The sequence below is a fragment of the Cydia pomonella genome, chromosome 13, assembly GCF_033807575.1.
Source record: "Cydia pomonella isolate Wapato2018A chromosome 13, ilCydPomo1, whole genome shotgun sequence".
NCBI classification, from domain to species: domain Eukaryota; kingdom Metazoa; phylum Arthropoda; class Insecta; order Lepidoptera; family Tortricidae; genus Cydia; species Cydia pomonella.
The window spans coordinates 11,714,098-11,736,131 of NC_084715.1; the positions used below are offsets into that span (position 1 = coordinate 11,714,098).

Genomic DNA, 22,034 nt, shown 5'->3' on the forward strand with positions numbered 1-22,034 from the left:
AGAGTAAAATGTACATAAGATTCTATTAAAGCTAACTTACACAGTCCAATTCAGTTTTCTCCACATATGAAAAAAATATCCTGTCAAAAGTCCGGATATCACCTAAAATCCTGATATTTCTGGGATGTTTCTCCAAAAATCCTAACATGTCATTTTAGGGGAAATCTTGACGTATGGGAAACCTAATTTCGAATCACTATGAATTTAGGTAGGTAAGTACGTAAATCTATAATTATATTTATTCTATAAACAAACGTATTCGAACTCCAGATCAAAAATAACAGGCTCAGGGTTTGTAACCATAATAAAATTATAAAAGAAATATCAAATACTTACGTACCTCCATACTTAAGTTTGATACCTACTTGTAAGGCAGACGCAACTATGGTTACGCACGGTACTGGCGTTACGTGACAAAGGTATTACGTGATTTACGACTAATCAGGAGATCTCATCGTTTACCAAACAAGGCTTTCGATAAGCAGACATGCCGTTGTAGGTACTTTTAAAATGTATGCAGAAACACGGGTAGATTTAAGTTCCCTAACTCGTACTGTTAGGGTCCCCGTACCAAAAGGATCAAACAGGACCCTATTACTGAGACTCCGCTGTCCGTCCGTCCGTCTGTCACCAGACTGTATCTCATGAACCGTGATAGTTAGCCAGTTGAAATTTCTACAGATTATGTATTTCTGTTGCCCCTATAACAACAAATACTAAAAACAGAATAAAATAAATATTTTCCATACAAAAAATAGATTTTTAGATAATGGTACGAGTCCGAATCGCTCTTGGCCGGTTTTTTTTTTGTTTACTACGCTACGTATACCTACATCAAATGGGCCAGACAAGTAAAATAAACAAAGTGTAACCATTAAACTGTTCTAATGCTCGTTTCACGACATTTATCTTAAAGACTTTAAACGAAAACTTGACATATTAAACTCTGCCAGTCTCAAAATAACAAATTGATGCCCAAGCCGTCAGTCGCCGCCCTAATCTTAGCGGAAACAGGCGCGTCAGAGCTGTCGCCTCTTGGGCATAAATTAAAAGAATGGAATGTTATCAGGAGCCAAGTGAGTGGTACGAGGGCAGTGACAAGAAGTACATTATTCAATATTCTAATTAATGTAAATACATGTATGGATATGATTTTAATTTCGAATTAAAGGGAAAATATTGGCATCAGCAGACCTTCCATCGTACACAAACGATACGAGTACGTACGTAAACGTAATAAGTACCTACATAGTCGTCATGTACCATCAGCCGTAAAAGTGCATGGCGAATTGACTAATGAGTTCATTCATAATTTCTCCACGCAATTTCACACCTATGATTTCACATACGACTATATGTATATAGTGTCGAAGTTCATCATAACCCAAGAAATATTTCATTCGTATATGCCCCTATTATGATTTGTTTCGAGTATAGTGTGTTTAGTAGTACTCCGTCAGCACAATAGATTAGCGTGTGTCATCGAAAAACCTGAAAGTACATGTACAAAGGTTTTATCAAATAGGAAGAGTTGAAAATGCATATTAATTGTTAATACTATCCTGAACTATTGTAACAATCAATTTATGAACGCGCCTCCCGTGGCGCCTCAGTTCAATAGCCGGCCGCGATCGGCTTTACATCGCTATTTATACACAAATTTGTTTCGTTTTTGGCACGTACTTTCAGACTTACCTAATAGTGGCCCAATAATCAATAGAAATGCATTAACGTAACTCATGTCTCGCATTATTACGATAGTACTTGGCTACTACATAGAATACGCACTAATAGCCAGTGTATACATTAGCCTATCAACACAGTTTATATGATACCATAATTTCTAACGTTATTAATGGATATGATATACTATGTTCTTTGGTATAGAAGCTGTATTTAGGTATATAAAAAGGTAGGCAGGTAATTTACAAAAAGCTATCCATTTTATCTATTTTACTACAAAAGCTACATGTATAATTACTTAGACAGCCAATTATCGTTTATCATCGTTGACGTGGCATAAAATCTTGACTTGAATCTTGACCTAAAATATTAACTAAATATTGTCACGAACAGGGATCTGAAATCGGTATTTTTTGTATGGGAACGAAAACGGTATTTTTTCGTTCTTTGTTAATTACTTCATTTCTAGTTAGGCAATCTAATAATACGAAGTCGTTATCTGAAAACACAACTGAGTCCTACATTTAGAGTATAAAATAAACCGAAATATATGGTTATTTCGATGTTTTTGCAAAAAACCGGTTCCGATCCCTGGTCACGAAGACTTATAAAAATTATAACAATGACTAGCTTATTACTAAATGAAAAAGCTAAAAATAAAGAAAGCTGAGAGATCTTACGTTTCAATAAAGTGATCGGCATCGTGTGTAGCCGAGCGTTAAAAAGTGCTTGCACCTTTCGTGTCAAAAACACAGTCGTGCCCTTACTCATTAGGAGGATTAAAGGTCCTAAAATAAAATTAATACTCATATTTCACTTCTGAGTACTCGCAATTAGCAGTGTTCATTAATTATTTCCCTTTTTTAATTAAACAAGTCAAGAAATTTAAAGGGGAACAAATTGCAGCCAACATTTCTAGGAATGCCTCGATTTCTATTCATGGCAAATATGACGGGGCGGTTTTTTATGTTTTTTAACCCATTGAAACAAAATCAGGAACAAACATTACTGTACTGAGCAATGAAATTTAAAGTGACATTTCCATAGACAGTAACACGTTTAAATGTTGGTATATACTTATATTTAATTTAACTTTTTAGAAACATTGAACCCAACAAAAACATAAATGCGAAATGAGAGCCAAGTTCAATATTAAGAATGTGTCGTTGTTGACTCGTCCACAAATGAATTGAGATTTCTATGGGTGCCAAGTTCTGTGCTGGGTAGAAAATCCTGAAATTATAAAGGATTTGACTTGGCTAGTTTTTACGCATAGGCTATTATAATTGTCTATGTTACTTTTCTAAAATTTGGTTTGATGGTAAAAACTAGCCGAGTCCTTTATAGACTGAGAGAGGATCCTTTATAGACCTCAATTATTCTATTTCACATTTATGTTTTTGTTAGGATATCTTTTGTACAGGAATTACTATAGTATTAATCATGAAAGTAGTTTTACCCAAACTTAATAAGTGACCATCGCTAACGCGCTGTTAAATGTCAAAAAAATTCAGTTTTCAGATTTTTTCCTTTGTATACGCTTAACAGTCTATCTTCATGCCAAATATCAAGTTTCTAGTTACCTAGTTAGTTTTCTAGTTATAGAACCTACCCCAGGTTTATGGTATATACCTAAGTCTTAATTAATATAATAATTATCATTTTATGATTTTTCTCCATCTAACTTTCAATAATTTTCAGTTTACAAATTTTTTCCACTACGTACACCTAATAACCTACCTTGGTGCCTAATATCAAGTTTCTAGGTCATCTGTAAGTGGGTTAGGTTTTTGATCCATAAGACTTATTTAATCTAATGATTATCAACATAATATGATTTTTTTCCATCGAATCATCAAATAATTTTCAGTTTTCAGATTTTTTTTCTATATACCTACACCTAATAGTCTACCTTGCTGCCAAGTATTTCTTGGTGATTTGGAAATGCGTTAGGTTTTTGATCTATGGGTCTAAATTAATCTTATAATTATCAATATATGATTGTTTCCATCGAATTATCAATCGTTTTCAGTTTTCAGATTTTTCCTCTATATACACCTAATAGTCTTCCCTGATGCCATATTTCAAGTTTCTATGTCATGTGAAACTGGGTTAGGTTTTTGATCTATAAGTCACAAAATGCCGGTTTTAAAACAGTAATTTAACAATAACTGTTTTAGCTACGATGGTGGAATTTTGTATTTTAGACAAGGGGCTTAAATAAATGTTAAATAGATTTCAAGTTGTGAAGGGCTCAAAAGTAGCTCGAAATTCTTCGTGCGGTTGCTGCGTCGCAAGTTCCTTTTTCTTTAAACTTTGCTGGACACGCTGCCGCATGTCTAGATAAAACACAAAAAATCGGCCATATGTTAAAAATTGTCTGGACATGTTATGCTGCTACCTCTACTACGACTGTAACATGCATGTGAATAAATATAAGTCCTTGGAATATAGGCAGTGCTTGTAATGTGAAAAAAACGTAAAAGTAACGTTCATTTGGATTTGGTTTGTTTTTTTTTTCATATTTTACAGTTAGAAATTTCCTCGCATTCGTGTGGTGAAAAATTATTTAACCCTCGTGACTTGCAATCCTCGCAACGAAGATTCCACCTTTCGAACCACTCGCTTCGATCACGGTTCAATTTTGGAGTCTTTCGCTTGCTCGGGTCAATATTGGCACGAGCGGTTAATAAACACCTTTGCCCCATTGTAAAACAAATCAGTATTTTTTTAAAGTATATAAGAGATCATTACCATTTTCGTCAAATTCCAGTTCTCATGATGGAGTCCATGAAATATCGAACTCGAACGAATCTCTTCAAATATTATAGGCATTCATATAGTGATTTTTGTATTTTCATCAACAGATCAAGCACATTCAAAAACTTGGCATTCAATGTGATGGGGTGGAACTTCTGACATTATGCGGTAATGTGAAAAATCATGTAATTGAAGCTGATTTTGCGTCTCCCGGTATAGTTACGTCCCTATATTACAATTGAAGAGATACATTGAGAGTCTGTGGGAGGAAGTCTGAGTTAACCTCTCCGACGAGTCATGACGTAGTTGCCACCTTCGAGGACCGATTACTTCCACTTCAATTGGCTGTGATTCACATCATGGCGAATACCTGGTGTTTTGCCTCCTATTTTAAACTTATTGTGTAACTAAGGGTTCCAAATTCAAAAACAATACTTTTACTGCCTTTAGGTATTAGAAGAGTTATTCATTTCCGGAAGCCTAAGGACTGTCTAAGACTGGCACTGGAAGGACTGTAAGTATGTCTTGTTTTAAGTACACAAATATCATATACCGTTTATAATGCGTTCAAAAATCGCAAATTAGAACTAGCATAAAAATAAACTGTTTTGTAAGAACAAATTTTTCATCTGTGAAAATGTTACTAATTGCATAAATAATACCTACCATCATATTCTATTCTAGAGTTACAATAGATTCAAATTACATCTCTTAGAAACAAAGGAATTTGGTTTGATTTCTATTCTAATATTATTCGAGATGACGTTCTTAAATTTAAGTAGATTTTAGGTGTGAACTATGTATAATTTATACTATGTATATTTATACTATGTATAATTTTGTTTTTTTTATGTCGAGCTGTATCCACATCGAGCTCGGCGGGGACCAAAAGGAATGCACCAAAAAGATTCTTCTTCACCTTAAACTTGTGCAACGTCAGAAACCTAAATAAGGCCACACATTTTTTTAACATTCAGTTATTTTTATACTACGTCGGTGACAAACAAGCATACGGCCCGCCTTCGTAGCCTATGGATGCCTGCAACTCCAGGGGTGTATATATTATGTTTTTTAACGATAATTGATGTTATTCATACAGTGTGTCCCTAGCCATTGGACAAAGCCGAAATGTACATATGCATTAGGGTATTTAGAACCAGTGTACAAAGTATCATAACAACCGGTGTAGCGGTTTCGAAGAAATTATCAAATTACCATTTTTTACTTTGGAGCAGCCTGTATGTGTTGTGTATGTGTTAGAAGGTAATATCTTCAAAGAATAGTATGGAACCTTCTTCGACCTTTTTGATTATCTTTTTTATTTATGACACTAATAAGCTTCTGACTTTTGAAAAATGTCATCATTATCAAATATTTCGAACAAATTGTCAAAAACACTGCCAAAGATTAACACAGTGTGTTTCTTTTTGTTGTCGATTATTGCAAATAACTTTTGTTCGAAAAATTTATTTTTTTGTCTTTTATTCTAATTAAAAAATATTAACGTCAGAGCATTCCTGAGAAGTAACCCTACGTGGAATTTCAGGGTTTGTCCAATGGCTAAGGTCATCCTGTATAAATAAATAAAAATAAAGTTTTGCTTAAGGTGAAAACCTCTTGGCCAAATACATAAGTAGGTATCTAAATTGTGCTATAACTATTCTTAAACATCTGCTCCCTACGTGTAATTGATATTGATTTAAAGTTCATTTGACTTTATTATTTCGAACTTGTTAATATTTGGGCCACACAGATACAGAACAAAAGTCCTTCTCTTTTCTCAAATGTTAAGGATTGGCCTTCCACATATATAAAGTTTAAACCTGAACAAACAGAATTCACTGGTTTCATTAATAACATTAGTTTTTCTGGAACTAAGCAGGCAAAATATAATATCTTTCCTCAACTAATAACACATACACTGAAACTGGAAGAGATCCCATACAGGGATAAGTTCGCCTTTGTTGTATTTAATTTACTCTGTAACTGTGTTTTTCGTGTTTTTATTTCTATGTACAATAAAGTATATACATACATACATACATACATACATACATACATACATACATACATACATACATACATACATACATACATACATACATACATACATACATACATACATACATACATACATACATACACTAATACACACACTAGAAACTCGATACATATAAATAATTTATAAAAAAGAAGATTTTGGTGGTTCACAATTAATTATCGTACAATTAGTCTGATGGTAAAGTAATCTGATGCAAATATTGAGTTGTTTCCTCATGTTGGCTGATAAATAGAATTTACTTTAAACTGATGATCTTGAATGATATATATTTAATAACGTTCGTCCAGAAATGTTTAATGTATGGTCAGTGTCAGATGGAAATTGTTAAGTACCAACGTTCGTCTGAATTTGATTTCTAATTTATTGTACTCGCGTTGGTGTGGTGAAAAATGTTGTTCCACTAGAGAGCAAAGTATGTTAAGCAAATTTTGAAATCTTATCACGAGGGATCTAACAACAATTTGCCCTTGCTCCTGCCCCCTTGTAAACCAAATAAATATTGTTGTTATTTCGTGATGTCATTGGATACCTACCAACAACTTTGTTTTATTATGATAATTAGTTATTTTCCCAAACGGTGCAACAGGTTTATTAAAAACTTTTAAAACAAAATCGCAACCAGTTACAATAGAAACCTGCTAAGAGAACGTCTCATAAATCAAAGTTAGCAAGTTTCGGACGACAAGACGATCCTAATCCAATGATCGTTAACTAAACCGAATAGAAGTAAACTTTAGTGTAATTCGATTCACTGTCCGCTTTCTCGTCAAGGTTTGCCATTTCTACATAAAGATCGTCTTGGGTCCATTTCTCTCCATTACGGGTTGATCGTGTTCATTACTAGGGTTCGGGTTTTTCATAACACTGTTATGTAATGGTCTCTGGTTGACATTGTATGCAACGTACATCGTCGTCAGTCTCTTAAAACTTACGCAGCTACTCATACTCTTAGTAAGAGAGGCTTGCTTAGTGCGCCTAGTTAGTTTATGCAGTCAGGCAGTAATTAGGAGGTACCTAATATTGTATTGCAAACTGTAAAAGTGGTATCGGATTAAATTATATAGCGTACCTAATACATTCGGCGACCACGCTGCAAACGGGTGGTTAAATAGTTATTTGTTTTACAAGGGGCAGAGTTGTTGTCTAACTTCTCGTGCTAATATTGACATCCGAGCAAGTGAAAGATTCTAATATTGTGGCACAAGCGTAGCGCTTGGTTCAAAAAGCGGAATATTGAGCATTGCGAGGGTTTTAAGGCACGAGGGTTAGGTAAACAAACTTTGCTCCCATCAAGTGAAACACATTTTTTTTATTACACCAACTCGATGAAAATACTATCTAATTGTAAAACGTTACGAATCAAATTCAAATGAGCGTTATTAAATATTTATCATTCAAAGTCATCAATCAATTATATCAGCCAACAAGAGCAAATAACTCAAAATTTTCAACAGACAAGTGGATAAAATGCAACTTTCTTATCAGTTTTTAAAGAACAAAAATACAGTATAGATATAATAGGTAGGTAGGTATTAATACTTAAGAAATATGTATTGGTATTTACCGTTAAGTTGGCAGCTATTGCACGTGGACAGAGGGCAAAGCCCTCGTTTAGAATGGACCACACAAGTCAACGCCTCTTAGCGCATTGTAACAAATTTATTCAACAAAAATGACACTTTTTAGCATGTTTGTGAGTTCCATTGCTGGGAAAAGTCTTCGTTCTCTTTTCCAATCCTTATTAGGTATATTGCTCACGATCTCCCCTCAAATTAAAGCTAACCTTCGTTATAGGTACCAATAGTACGAATTATAATGTCTTTAAGATCATGTCCACAACCAGACGACCAATCCAAATATATTTTACTGACATGCATCAAAACTACTAAGTTCTCTAGTACGATACGATCTATCTATTATATACGTAATAAGTTGATTAAACATATTCATCCGCCGACTTGACTCAAAGAATTCAAATAAAGTTTTCGTTTGCCTTCAGTATTCGAGTGTTCTAAATGTGATTTCATAGTGATGTTACATATTCTTACACGTCGGTAAACTAAAGGCCGAAACCTATCCTCGTCCTAAAACAACGCAACTAATCAATTCCATTAGAGGATCTGTGAACCCGGAGACACTCCGTTGAACACAGACAACCGTTTTATGTAACAAGTCCTGGCTATCTACGAAACATAAATTATACGGAGAGATTGACGTAATGCCTTTAGAATATCATTTGTCCACCAGACTCCGCCGAACTTTATTGGCTCTGTCGAAAACGAATAGCAAATGTTCAGACACTCGGCAAAATGTAAGTGACAAGGGGCTTAATGCTCTATCAAGGCAAACTGCGCGCAACTACGCTCCTAACAAATTGCACTCGTCAAATCCTTGAACAGAACTAACTTTCTTAACTGAACTGAAACACTCCGACGTTTCAGAAAGCTTTAAGTCAAGTATAGCAAACCAGAGTGGGTAATGACACTCCGGTCATGTTTTCCGTCTTAATTGAGGCGAAAACAGGCCGAAGTTGGCTGGCAGTGCTCATTAAGAACAACAAACAAGTGGCTAAGTACTGTGATGTCGCCCAGAGGCAGTCGCGAACGAACTAATCGGCTTTCGCGCTGGCTGCTACCGAAACTCCGAAAAATCTCGCATTTACATGTTGTTTGCGTCGTTTATGGAAAACATGTGTTTCATATGGAATAATTTGCACGAATTGGGGAAAACATGTTTCCGCAATCGAACTCGATTTTCCGATGTGTTAGAAGCAATAACGTATTCAGTAGGCAGTATGTACAATTGTACATGTCCGATGATAATATATTTTGTCTCACAATGTTAATCTCAATTTCATTTGTTGTACAATACGAGTAAGTTTCTTTGACGTTTTAATGTTGCATAGTCGTCTCAAATAAGAACAAAATGGGTTATTCCCACTATTTACCACCAAGTTGTTACCAGTGACTGGGATTTTTTTTCCCACCTTTTACCAGTGGTAATTACTTGGAAAAAAATCCCATACCAGTGGTAACTACTGGGAAAAAAATCCCAGTAGTTACCACCAAAATTTGGTTAGCGTTCAATACTAATAAGTGCTTTAATGAATAATTAATTAAAAGTATAATTAATTATAAGTTAATCAGTTATTCGTTTAGTTATAAATCGATTACTGTTTCAGTAAACTGCCTTAAAAGAGATAAAAAAATCGGTCTTTGACTGATTTGTTTGTTTGTTGTCGATGGCGCTTACGCCAATACCAAGGATGCTCCTATATAAATACAACGCTGCGCTACGCAGTATGGCGTAAGCGCCCTTGACAAAAGATCTAGATTTCATAGGTTACGTCACAATTAATTCAATTTACAATGAACAAGATAAATGCTCTCATGCTCTCGAGGTTGATGACAAAAAGGAAAAAAAAAACATATAATGTAATAATGAATATAATGTAATCATTCCAAATAAAACAAAATTATGCATTTAATATACGTAAAAACAAATACATAAAAATTTAACAAACAATATTGATTGAATTGCTATCGGCGCGTAAGATAGGCTTGCTATCGTCATCGCGCGAGCGTGGGCGGGGCTGTCGTGCAGACCAGCGTAACGTGACCGAGACATTGATAAAGAGAGCGCGCCAGAGATGCGCGTTTATACTGGTTGACCTGAGCGGTCAACACGCATGGGGTCATGTTATGTACATTTAGTCACTACGGCGGCCTATCCTAATCCTACGCGCCGAAAGTAATTTAGTCAATGTTTTTAAAATTTAATTTAGTTTTACGTATAATAATTATTTTAATTTAGTTTTATTTGGAATTATTACATTATATTAATTATTACATTATATGTTATTTTTTCCTTTTTGCTATCTACCTCGAAAGCATGAGAACATTTATGTTATTAATTGTAAATTGAATTAATTGTAACGTTACCCATGAAACCTGGATCTTTTGTCAAGGACGCTTACGTCATACTGCGTAGCGCAGCGTAGTATTTATAAAGGAGCATCGTTGATAATGGCGTAAGTGCCATCAACAATAAACTCCCTTCCAATAAATAACGTCGAAATTATAGGAGCGAACAAAAAAATCAGTTAAAGACCGATTTTTTTATCACTTTTAAGGAAGTTTACTGAAACAGTAATCGACTTATAATTAAACGAATAACTAATTAATATATAATTAATTATTGATTAAAGCACTTTATATTTATACTGTTTTTATTAGTATTGAACGCTAACCGAATGTTGGTGGTAACTACTGGGGAAAAAAATCCCACCTTTTACCAGTGGTAACTACTGGGAAAAAAAATCTCAGTAGTTTCCACCAAACCAAGTTGGTGGTAACTAGTGGGATTTTTTTTCCCAGTAGTTATCAGTGGTAAAAAAGTTCCCAGTAGTTACCACTGGTAACTATTGGGTGGTAACTAGTGGGAATAACCCAACAAAATGGATAAGGCTATCTTTTTTGACCAGGCCTAGCGACGTCTACTTGATGACGCAATTTGTCTATTTTTTTCTTCTGTTAGTTTCCCCAATATTATCCTTAATACATCGATATTATTATTATTAATAATAACGTCGCTATTATTTTCCTGCAAACTAGGCCTTATACATATTTCCTTAATAACAAATGTGATAAGACGTGTTTTTGGATTTAGGACCACTGTGCGACGACTTGGCGTAAATTCTGGTGTATGGAGTGAGCACTTATTTCTCTATGGTTACGTGTAAGTACGTCGGTAACGAGCCTCGTAATAATATTCTGTTGTTTAGGTATGTTACGTCAAAATAACCTTTTAAAAAAACTAAATTTTACAATTAAATTACAAAAAGGCTTACGACTTTTACGTAATTCTAACGATCTTTGTCTTTAACCAGCTAGAACCGAATGGGGCAAAAATATTGGTTATGAACAGTTTTACAAAAGCTAGTTGCCAGAGCTCAACGTGGGAAGGGAGGGTTATTAGGGTCGGCAACGCGCATGTGACTCCTCTAGAGTTGCAGGCGTACATAGGCTACGGAGACTGCTTACCACCAGGCGGGCCGTATACTTGTTTGCCACCGATATGTATTAAAGAAAAGCCTACCCAAAGAAATTAAATAGTGCAAAAATTACAATGTTTACGAGTGAAAACTATTGAACTACTTAATTCATAATATCTAAATCCGGCGCTGGCAAACATATATTCCACATGGGAACAAAAGATAATATAGTGCATTATCTGTAAGAAAAATATTGTCGCTCAACTCAACGTGCATGTGTTTACAGTTGAAATTGCAATACGGTTAAAGTGTAAGAGATAAAATTACTTAGCAACAGTTTGTGAAAAATAAGCAAGTCGTATTTGATTTTGACATAGGTACCCACATGTTTAGTACATTATACAGTTTTACTTTATCATGTTCGGGGGCCTATTTTTAGATGTATTGCTCGTAAATGACATGTTCTAGTTCTAATTATTATTTAGTAATTTCTATTTGTTAATTACCTGCATGCTCACTCATATTTTGTGTTCTGTATTTTATCTATTTTATCTTTTAACTACAAAAATAAATAGAATACAAATATATTATAAAATAATAGTATCATATAAAAGGAAAGGTGTATAAATATAAAGGCGTTTTTTTGTTAGTATTCGAGAGTTGTGTAAAGTGCGTGGGTTACCGAACAACTGTTATGAAGGGAATCTTTTCAATCCAGAGGCATTTCATAAGGAAAGGTAAGGAGTGATTTATGTGTGTTCCTTTTGTTGAGAACACCTATTGAATGCTAAAAATACTTTACAGTTGCGCTTATGTGTAAGTAAAGAAAGCTATAAATTGTTATACGGGCTAATGTTTCTCTTTAACGGTTTTCAGCACGGAAATGTATCGGTTTTGACGTGTTTCATATGTGTTAAGTCTAAATACCGTTTTTTTGGTAAAATATACCTTGCGGCTAGTCAGCATTTGTGAGTAAATATCGATAAGAATTAGAAGGTATAATGTAGTAAAAGCAAGACTAAGGCGGTCTTAACATTGCATGCGAAATCGCACACCGCCCCAGTGTGCGAGTGGGATATTGCACTGGAAGGACGTTCCGGAGAGTGAATTTTCATGATTGTGATAACCGTGTAAATATATAAGGAGTGGTTCAGAAAACAAATTAGCAGCACATTATGTGGATTTTTCATTTTATTTAGTGATAATTTGAAGTAGCACATTTTTGTAGTAATCCGTACATACTATTTTCTATACAATTAAATACAATCGTATTTAAAATAAAAAGGCGAATTGAAGTGATCGCCTTTTATATTATTTACATATCTCTTAAGACTTTTTGAACAGCGTCTTCAGAGAGAATTTATGAGGTGTTTCTCATAAACATAGTTTTTTCTTCAAGTTTGATAAGCTACTTAATACATTATTAAATTGTCTTATGTTCGATATTGCACTTTTTTTTTTATTTGACTTCACTTTGACGTAGGTACATGGAATTTTCGTTTTTGTGTATTTGCGATTTTTACAGAATTTCAAAAATTTCTCCCATAGAAAAACCTCTGTTAAATTGGAGAGACTTCCTGACTACCGAAGATGCCAGTTTATTGGTATAAATTACTCGTAAGATGATAAGCCTAAAAGCATACAACTAGTTGTGAAAATTGAAATTCAAGTATGGCATTGTGGAAGCACATAAAAATAAAAAAATAATATTATAGAATATTATTACACAAATTGACTAACAAAGAAAGGTACCCAACTGTCCGGTTCCGATTTGATTCATATTTATATATGTTATAGAGTAGTCTAAAATAACGGACACGTATTTTTTTTTAGCTGCCCAAACTCAACCTAATTGGGAGAAATTGTCCTCCAAAGTACTAAAAAGTTACTAAATCTTCTAACTCCTATAGAAAGTGATGCTCCAGCAACTTGCTAGATAATGGCTGGTTTGAGTATATGTTTGAAAGCAGCAAAAAATAATGAGCACGTGTTTTGTTATAGGTATCGGCTAAAACTCATTTTTTCCACAATCTGATATTTCTCAATATAATTTTATTGTTATTATATAGTATATTATCTACAGATTACTGAAAAAAATAAACTGCTTCATAATTAGTAAAAACTAGAAAATATACTAGATAATTCACTGCCATTTTTTACTGAACCACTCCTTATAAGGTATCATTTAAATTAGCAGCTAAACAAAAGTACAGTTCCGTACTTACCCGTTATATTAATCTGTACAGACAGGTGTTTAGAAGAAAATAACTTAGAAACTGTAGAACAACATAACTTTTTACCGTGGACTGGTCACAATTAGGCTTTCCTCGTAAACAGTAAAATAAAACCAGTAAGTGCGCAACAAAACCTAATCTCATTACACCTAATACCATTGACGACTTCACAGATAGTAATTCTAAGCAGCAAACACACTGGCTCGTGCCAACCGTCGTTTAATATAAGGGGCATTATTTATGTATTCTAATCGCCTAGCTCGGGCAGACTAGTCGGACTATCATGGAAAACCAGTACCAAGCACTTTCCGAATGTGCATAAGTTTTAAGAATGTAGAGATTACAGTTATTCGGAAATGTTCGACTCGTCTCCGCTTTAAAGCATAGGAATACACTACAAGGAGTGTGGACCCTTCCGAGCCGGTTCACTCGAGCGCTCACCTTGCGTGTACAGGCAGGAAAGAGGCAAAGGATTTAACACAATCATCTAATACAAAAGGGCACTACGAACATACCAAACCCCTTACACACCTAGCACCTTTTGTTGCTGTAGTTTGGACAGCAATAAGTAATAAAATGCGTTTAAACGGAGCATAAGCTACCAACATAAAGGAGATTAGTGTTTTTATTTTGCTTGCCGTTACGCAGAGTGGAATGTGTGTACCTGCCTACTTGACTTTAAATGGGTTTTTGTCTGGTGCGTCGAAATTTTCGTTCAGCTTAAATTGCAATTGTAGAGTAAACGTTTTACCCCTGCGAGACTTTGCTTTTATTGCCCATTAGCTTTTGTTCGTGTATATTGAAGAATTTGCATACATCGAAGTACTTCCCCGTGTCAAATTAAGTCGGTGAATAATAAAATTAACAAAAACTGTATAAGCACATATTTTTGGAGCTCAAACCTATTTGAGAACATTAATAAATAATAAATAAATAAATAATAAATAAATAAATAAATATTATAGGACGGTATTACACAAATTGACTAAGTCCCACAGTAAGCTCAATAAGGCTTGTGTTGAGGGTACTTAGACAACGATATATATAAATATTTATAAATACTTAAATACATAGAAAACACCCATGACTCAGGAGCAAATATCCATGTTCATCACACAAATACATGCCCTTACCAGGATTTGAACCCGGGACCATCAGCTTCGTAGGCAGGGTCACTACCCACTAAGCCAAACCGGTCGTCAATTTGAGCAAGACAATGAATATTATTTGTAGTCTATCGTGTTCAAAGGCCTTCCCCATTTTTATAAAAATATATACATCTCCTATTCGAGTTTCAATGCCTAGTAGTCGACTAAACAACTAACCAATAAAGTCCAGGCTCAGAATTGAGTGGTAGATATCATAAGTGCCGTTTGTGTGGAGGCAACCGACCTACTATTCCATATGGAAAGGTTTATGATACTAAATCACGTACATACCTGTGACCCACCTTAGCAACAAGTACTCAACAATAACACCAACCTAAGCCCCAATGTAAACTTACCTGAGCCTGAAATTATACCTGAACTCATAGGTTAAATTATAAAAACACCGAAATAATCAAATACATAGAAACCATCAAAGCGTTTCATAATAAATATGTATACGAAATCATACAAACTTCACAAATTGATCATGAACATATTTGTATTCGAATTATAATACCTTCATACATATAGTCGGGATTATTATATACACTGTGTAATAATCCCGACATTATAAATTATGTTTCCTTTGAAACTTAGGGAACCTTTCAAGTGTGTGGAGGCGTAAAGTTTAATCATCTCATCGAAACGTTTTCATCTGCCTAACCCTATACGGTCATATATTACACTAACAAATTAATTACCTATACGTTACCTACACATCAACATAATATGTATTTTTGTATAACATAGCAATCTTTTTATTACTATAATGTACCATGTACATTCTATTTATTTACTTGTTAGATGACGGAAAAGTAGGATATAAACAAATAATCAGTACAGATAAATCATCCAGTAAAGTTTGACGGTAGCCGGCAGATTGTAACACTTGTCCGTAGCGCGTAGGCTGCACGCTACGCCGCCGTAGATGCCACCATATGTTCCGACCACGCGGCCACCGATCGATACGATATGCACTTACCGTGGTCATCTTGAAGTTCAACTTTCGCTGCAACGCAGTCTCGAGGTGGAGGGCCATTGAAATCTCTTTCACGAACGATTCACCGGATTCCGAGCAAGCACTTATAACATAGTTCAATAAGCGCGCGTTAAGTAATAACTTAGCGTAAGCCGTAAATACGTTACTTGGAAGCGTGGTAGATCGCGTGTTCACGCAGCCATTTTAGCGGCCTGTCAAAACATTCCAGTTTCCACCGTGCCGCGGCGCCACGGGCGCAATCGTTACGTCTGCGCGAAAATAGCGCGCGGGTCGAGGGAGGCGGGCGACGGACGAGGGTACGCGCCACCAAAATACCGCCACCGGCTTCACACACTTTTCCGCCATCAATTGATTTATCACTAAACTTGCAATGAGATTAAACTTATATTTCTAAGTACAACTTTATAGGACTGTTACAGATAAAGTATTAGTAATCGCTTGTCTATTAGGACTAGAAAAATATGCTATTTATAAATATCTTTAGAAATAATTGAGTTAAATATTCAAGTTTGGAAGCAATTTTCTCGGTACAAAAGCGAGCCATTAGGGGCATCTTGTCAGTCGTCAGCCGCAGTGCGCGACAAGCAGCAACACAATAGGAGCACTCGTATAGGACGGAGCAATATATTTTGATTAGCGCAAAATATATTACAGGACAGACATCAAAAACGAATTACTCGCACTGTGACATTATTCGAGAGTCGAGATACTGACTCTCCACAATAAAGGACCGTCACAGAAAGTGCCTGAATGAATACATTTTATAGCTCAGAATACGGGTACAATCGAATTATGTCTATATATAGAACAGAGCAGAATTTTGCAAGGATTCCGAGGCGGAAGTCTTATTTTACATATTATATATAAATAAGACGTAGTATATTTTTAAATAAAGAAAACCCGAAAGCGCAATGTAGACACGCGGTAGCGTTCAAAGAAAAAGGAACTGGCGACGACGCAACCTACACACATGGGCGCAGTTATTCAAGCTCCTTAGCTTGTCAAAAATACAAAAATTTCATAAACGTAGCTCAAACAGTTATTGATAAAGGCTATAAGGTGTACATAGGGGGGAAAATCTGAACCCAGAAATATATTGAAAATTCGATTGAAAAAGAAATTATATATTGATATAGGTCAAAAACCTAACCCACTTACAGATACCTAGAAACTTGATATTTAGCAACAAGTTAGGCTATTAGGTGTACATAGGGGGAAAATCTGAAAACAGAAATATGTTGAAAATTCGATTGAAGAAAAAAAAAATTGGTATAGATCAAAAACCTAACCCACCTCCAGATGACCTAGAAACTTAATATTTGGCAATAAGGTAGGCTATTAGGTGGACATAGGGGGGAAAATCTGAAAACAGAAAATTATTAAAAATTCGATTGAATAAAAATCATATATTTTGAATTCATATAGAGTTGTTTGGCGATTTCCTCCAACTGCCTCCAGTAAGACAACTGTCGCCATTCGAAAACATGAAGTCGACTGATGTACTTCAGTATTTAGGTTCCCTTAGAGTTCCTTTATCGAAAGAACTATTTTCTTGACGAATTGACAATAAACATGAGGGGAAAAAATGACCAACTTTTCGGTGAAATGTTGGGTCAAGTAAGAATGGGTGTAATAACAAGCCAAGACAGGTGTGCTTTGACTAATCGAGTCCTTAAATTGACCGCTAAAAACCACAATGACCTGCTTAAGGAAATTATAACTTATTTTAAACTGTTGCCCGATAATACTGTAAGCTTATTTGCCACTAAAAGTATGTGTAATCAGTTTAATAATGTAATGAAATGTGGGCAAGTATGGAACAACCAGAAATTAAATAGTCGAAATAGACTGTCCACGGTATTTAAAAAAAACCGGCCAAGAGCATGTCGGGCCACGCTCAGTGTAGGGTTCCGTAGTTACTCTTCCGTCACAATAAGCTGAACTGGAGCTTAAAGTATAGTAAATTGTTAACCAAGGGATGAAACGGTACCTTTCACGCGAGTTAAACAAATAGGCAAATTTGCATAATCAGTACCTAATTAAAGTAAGTCTTTTTACTATGAAGGGGAAACTTTTTGCGATAACTCAAAAACAGCTAAACTGATCACGTCCGCTATAGTTTTCATTTAATGTCTTTCTTAAGCTCTACTTCCACGATTTTTTTCATATTTTTTGGACCTATGGTTCAAAAGTTAGAGGGGGGGACACATTTTTTTTTTCTTTCGGAGCGATTATCTCCTAATATATTCACTTTATCAAAAAATGTTTGTTGAATACCCGTATTAATTTTGACCTTGCCAACGATACCCCACACTGTAGGATAGAAGCAAAAAAAAAATCACCCCCACTTTACGTGTAGGGGAGGTACCCTCAAAAAAATTATTTTTTAGATTTCATTGTACGACTTTGTCGGCTTTATTGATTTATATATCCATGCCGAATTTCAGCTTTCTAGCACTAAAGACCACGGAGCAAAGCCTCGGACAGACAGACAGACAGACAGACGGACATAGCGAAACTATAAGGGTTCCTAGTTGACTACGGAACCCTAAAAACGAGCAAAGGAAGTACTGAAAACGAACGAGAATTCATCATTAACCGCTGGCTTAGAAAATGTTATCACAATAAAAATAGGTGCACGTGTACTGTTGCGAAGAAACATAGATGTCAGTAAGGGGCTGGTAAACGGGTCCATTGGAAAAATAGAAAAGGTACATTGGGACGTCAACAGCAACAATAATGCACGTAAAATTACAATCAAATTTAATCATAATTTAATGTACGAATTAGAACGTGTCAAGACTAAGTTTCAGATATTAAGTAATGCATATGTTCATCGGGAACAATTCCCTATTTGCTTAGCATATGCTATTATATTTATAATAATATAACTATCCACAAATCACAAGGCCTTAGTCTTGCCAGCGCTCTTCTTGATATAGGCTCCTCAATATCTCTCTAGATGTAAAACCTTAGACGGAGTACATCTTATTAATCGAGATCCAAGTAAAATCAAGGCACAAGAAAGCTCTATAATAGAATACAACCGCCTACGCACATTATACCACCCCGACTTGGCCAAATGAAATATAAATCGAAAACGTGTAAGAAAAATTGCAGATAATGAATTAGCAATTCATCCTCCTAATGTTTCAAAGGTACAAGAAAATATAGAAAATAACACAAAAAAGAAAATTATACAGCGTAAACGTGGAAAATAGAGTAATTTTACAAAGAAAAAAAAACATTATTAACACTAACATAATTTCTGTACAAAAAGTAATGATACAGTCGACTCTCGTTAATTCGAAACTCAAAGGACTTTTAAAATAATACGAATTATCGAGAGTTTGAATTATCAAATGGTTCGAAATTTTTGAGATAAAAAATATAAAAGTTCGAATTATTGAGTAATAATCAATCATTATTTATTAAATGCTGATGTCAACCACTTCAACCAGTGGTGTTATTGCAGGTTTTTCATTTTCCGTAATTTTCCGTATTGGACGTTTTTTTTTGCAAACGTATGTAGACGATAATCGGTCCGATTCAAAGAATGATTATCTTGGAAAGATCTTTAAAAGATCGATAACTAAACGACATGTCAATATTGACGTTTATTTCGATTCTGCTGTGATACCAATAAGATCTACCTACGATATTTATAACGTCAAAGTGACATTGGTTGCCCCATAGAAATAGGATAGTATAGAACGACTGTCAAACTTCGAAAGTGTGACCAAAAATGAAATGCAAGTGTGTGCGTAAATTGTCTATGTGCGCACAAAAATAGTGATGTCATGTTACAACATATTAATAATCTATCGATGTTTAACTGCTTTATCGACTACTTTTTCAAATGTGTTTGAAAAAGTTGAAAATTATAAAGTTGAAGTTGTTTGAAAATGTGTTCGCAAAGAGTTGACTTACTAAAGAAAATTTGAATTTCGCGCCTTATCCTGCTGACAAGTTGGGTTGGGTGTGTATACGCTGTGTATAAGTATACGCTGTCTTGTGTTTCCTTGTGTTGGCGGCAAAGCCGTGGAAAAGTGGTTAAAATGTAAGTACTGTGTTGGAAAGTGAAGGTTAAATTTATCGCTAATCATGTGCACCTTCAAAAAAGGTATTATAACAATCGTTATTATTTTAAGTCAGTTATAAAGGTAATATCTTAATGATATACCTGTGAACAACTAATTCCATACCTACTAATATACCGACAAGTTATCGATGCAGTCATATGAACATTTTGTCAAGCCCTAGCGTAAAGTAACAGTTTAGGTTTTTACACAAAATATTCTAAATTATTGACTAATATGATGAAATATTAACACACAATTGAAGAAAAACTTATAATGAACTGTATAAATTGGTTTTTTACACTTTTTATGCTGTTAATTTGATAAAATATCGTTACGAAAATTTCGCTAGGAATATCATAATTAGCTGTGAAATGAGAAATTTCCTGGGTTTTTTGGCCCTGAAACACTACAACCCGGCACACAACATGACACCATCGTCACTAAATTACTTAATATATATTTTTCTTTTTGATTCTCTTATATTTTTCACGTTAAAAAATACGGCAATATGATCTTGGCCGCCTCGGCCGCCTTCGAACTCAAAATTGGTTACGTTTTCTCATATGTAGTCTGCTTCTTTCGCATTTATGGCTTGTTCATATACGTCATGGCTTCTCTTTCGCACACTTCATCTGTCTGTCAAGCGAAGCGACTGACATGTCTATGGGTTGCCCGAATCGAGCTGCTTTTGTCAATTATACGACATACAAACGATATCTAAATGAGAACTTATCTAATCCAATACTTATCGTCATTGTATTTCATTCTTCGTATCGGGCCGAATGTAACCATATTCGTCAGTTTTTCTTCGGGCCAATTTCCAGAGGAGAAAACACAGGTTTGAAAATGAATCATTTTAAGATGTTACAAAAAATATTAAATAGTTAATATTAAGTTTTAAATTTCTAATTTATATTATGGCCTCAGGTTGACTGGTAAAGAATATCTTTTGGCATAATTTTCTAATTTGTACACTTTTAAACTAGAGTCTGTTCGGAAAGAGAAGAGTCGTGGAACGTATTGGGCCCCATACATTCCACGACTCTTCTCTTTCCGCACAGACTCTACGCAATCGGTCAGCATAATCTAAAAAAATATATTCTATCGAATTGAAAACGTCCGCATTTCTTGGAAGTCGGTCATTGACAGAAAAGGCCTATCAAATCGTGCCTTCGCCACGCACCGCCGCACATGTAGCAAACATGCTTACAACAAATAAATAAACTTTCATTGCGTCGCATATAAATTTCAATGGGCTACAGCTAGTTATATTTATTTGCGTGAAGCATTGCGTCTAATAGCAATTGGAACGAATAAATCTCGTTCGTGGACGTGCATGCAATGTAACAAGCAGGTAATTTAGCAACACATTATTATTCCCCCTCCGCTAACTTAGACCGTAGGTGTGCTGTGATGTTTATTGCCTAAATATGTTGATGGTTCAACGGTAAAACAATCTTCTTGGCCTTATCATATTAAAAAAAACATTTATGTATAATGTTTTATACTTAGTTTATGTATTTATTTCATCTTTATTGCGCAAAAGAAATACAACGTTAAAAGGCGAACTTAATGCCATAAGGCTTTCTCTACCAGTCAACCTTTGAGCAAAGCAGATAATTTGTAGGCGTTGCAAAATCATTACGTATAAAAATACTATAAGGTACTTTTAGTGACACAATACATACAACCATAAATAATGCACAGGCATAAACATGCACATATACATAATATTAATTCTAAACATATAATCAGGTGAAATGTACAGTACAAAACAAAAACACTAAGACTGTTCATTGTTGTCAGCAAAATACTCATTTAGGGATTTTTAACGGACAGTCTCATTTTGACTGGGAGACTATTCCAAAGGCGAGCTACCTGAATAGAAAAGGACCGGGATCACCAATTAGTTCTTCAGGGGTCCGGTTTTTAAAATAATGACTTTATTAAATAAGCAAATGTATATCAGTCGGGGTGACCAGGGTATAGACAGCATAAAGAGCGAAGTTGACGAAGAAAGGATTTCGATATTCGGGAGGCTGAGGATCATTAATATCAGTTTCGGAACTTTC

At 34.9% G+C, this 22,034-nt stretch overlaps 1 protein-coding gene across 4 annotated transcripts in view; it reads right to left on the bottom strand.

Annotated features, from left to right (window-relative positions):
- Positions 1–16,193, bottom strand: part of LOC133524215 (protein alan shepard) — a 220,278-nt gene extending 204,085 nt beyond the window's left edge. For 2 of the 4 annotated variants that reach the window (XM_061860108.1, XM_061860106.1), the window contains exon 1: positions 15,863–16,190. In XM_061860108.1, coding sequence (XP_061716092.1) covers positions 15,863–15,919 — 57 coding nt within the window. In that variant the 5' untranslated portion in view covers positions 15,920–16,190. Of the gene's footprint in view, positions 1–15,862 lie in introns of all 4 variants that reach the window. The other 2 variants (XM_061860105.1, XM_061860109.1) reach the window with 2 other exon arrangements.
- Positions 16,194–22,034: the final 5,841 nt, after the last annotated feature.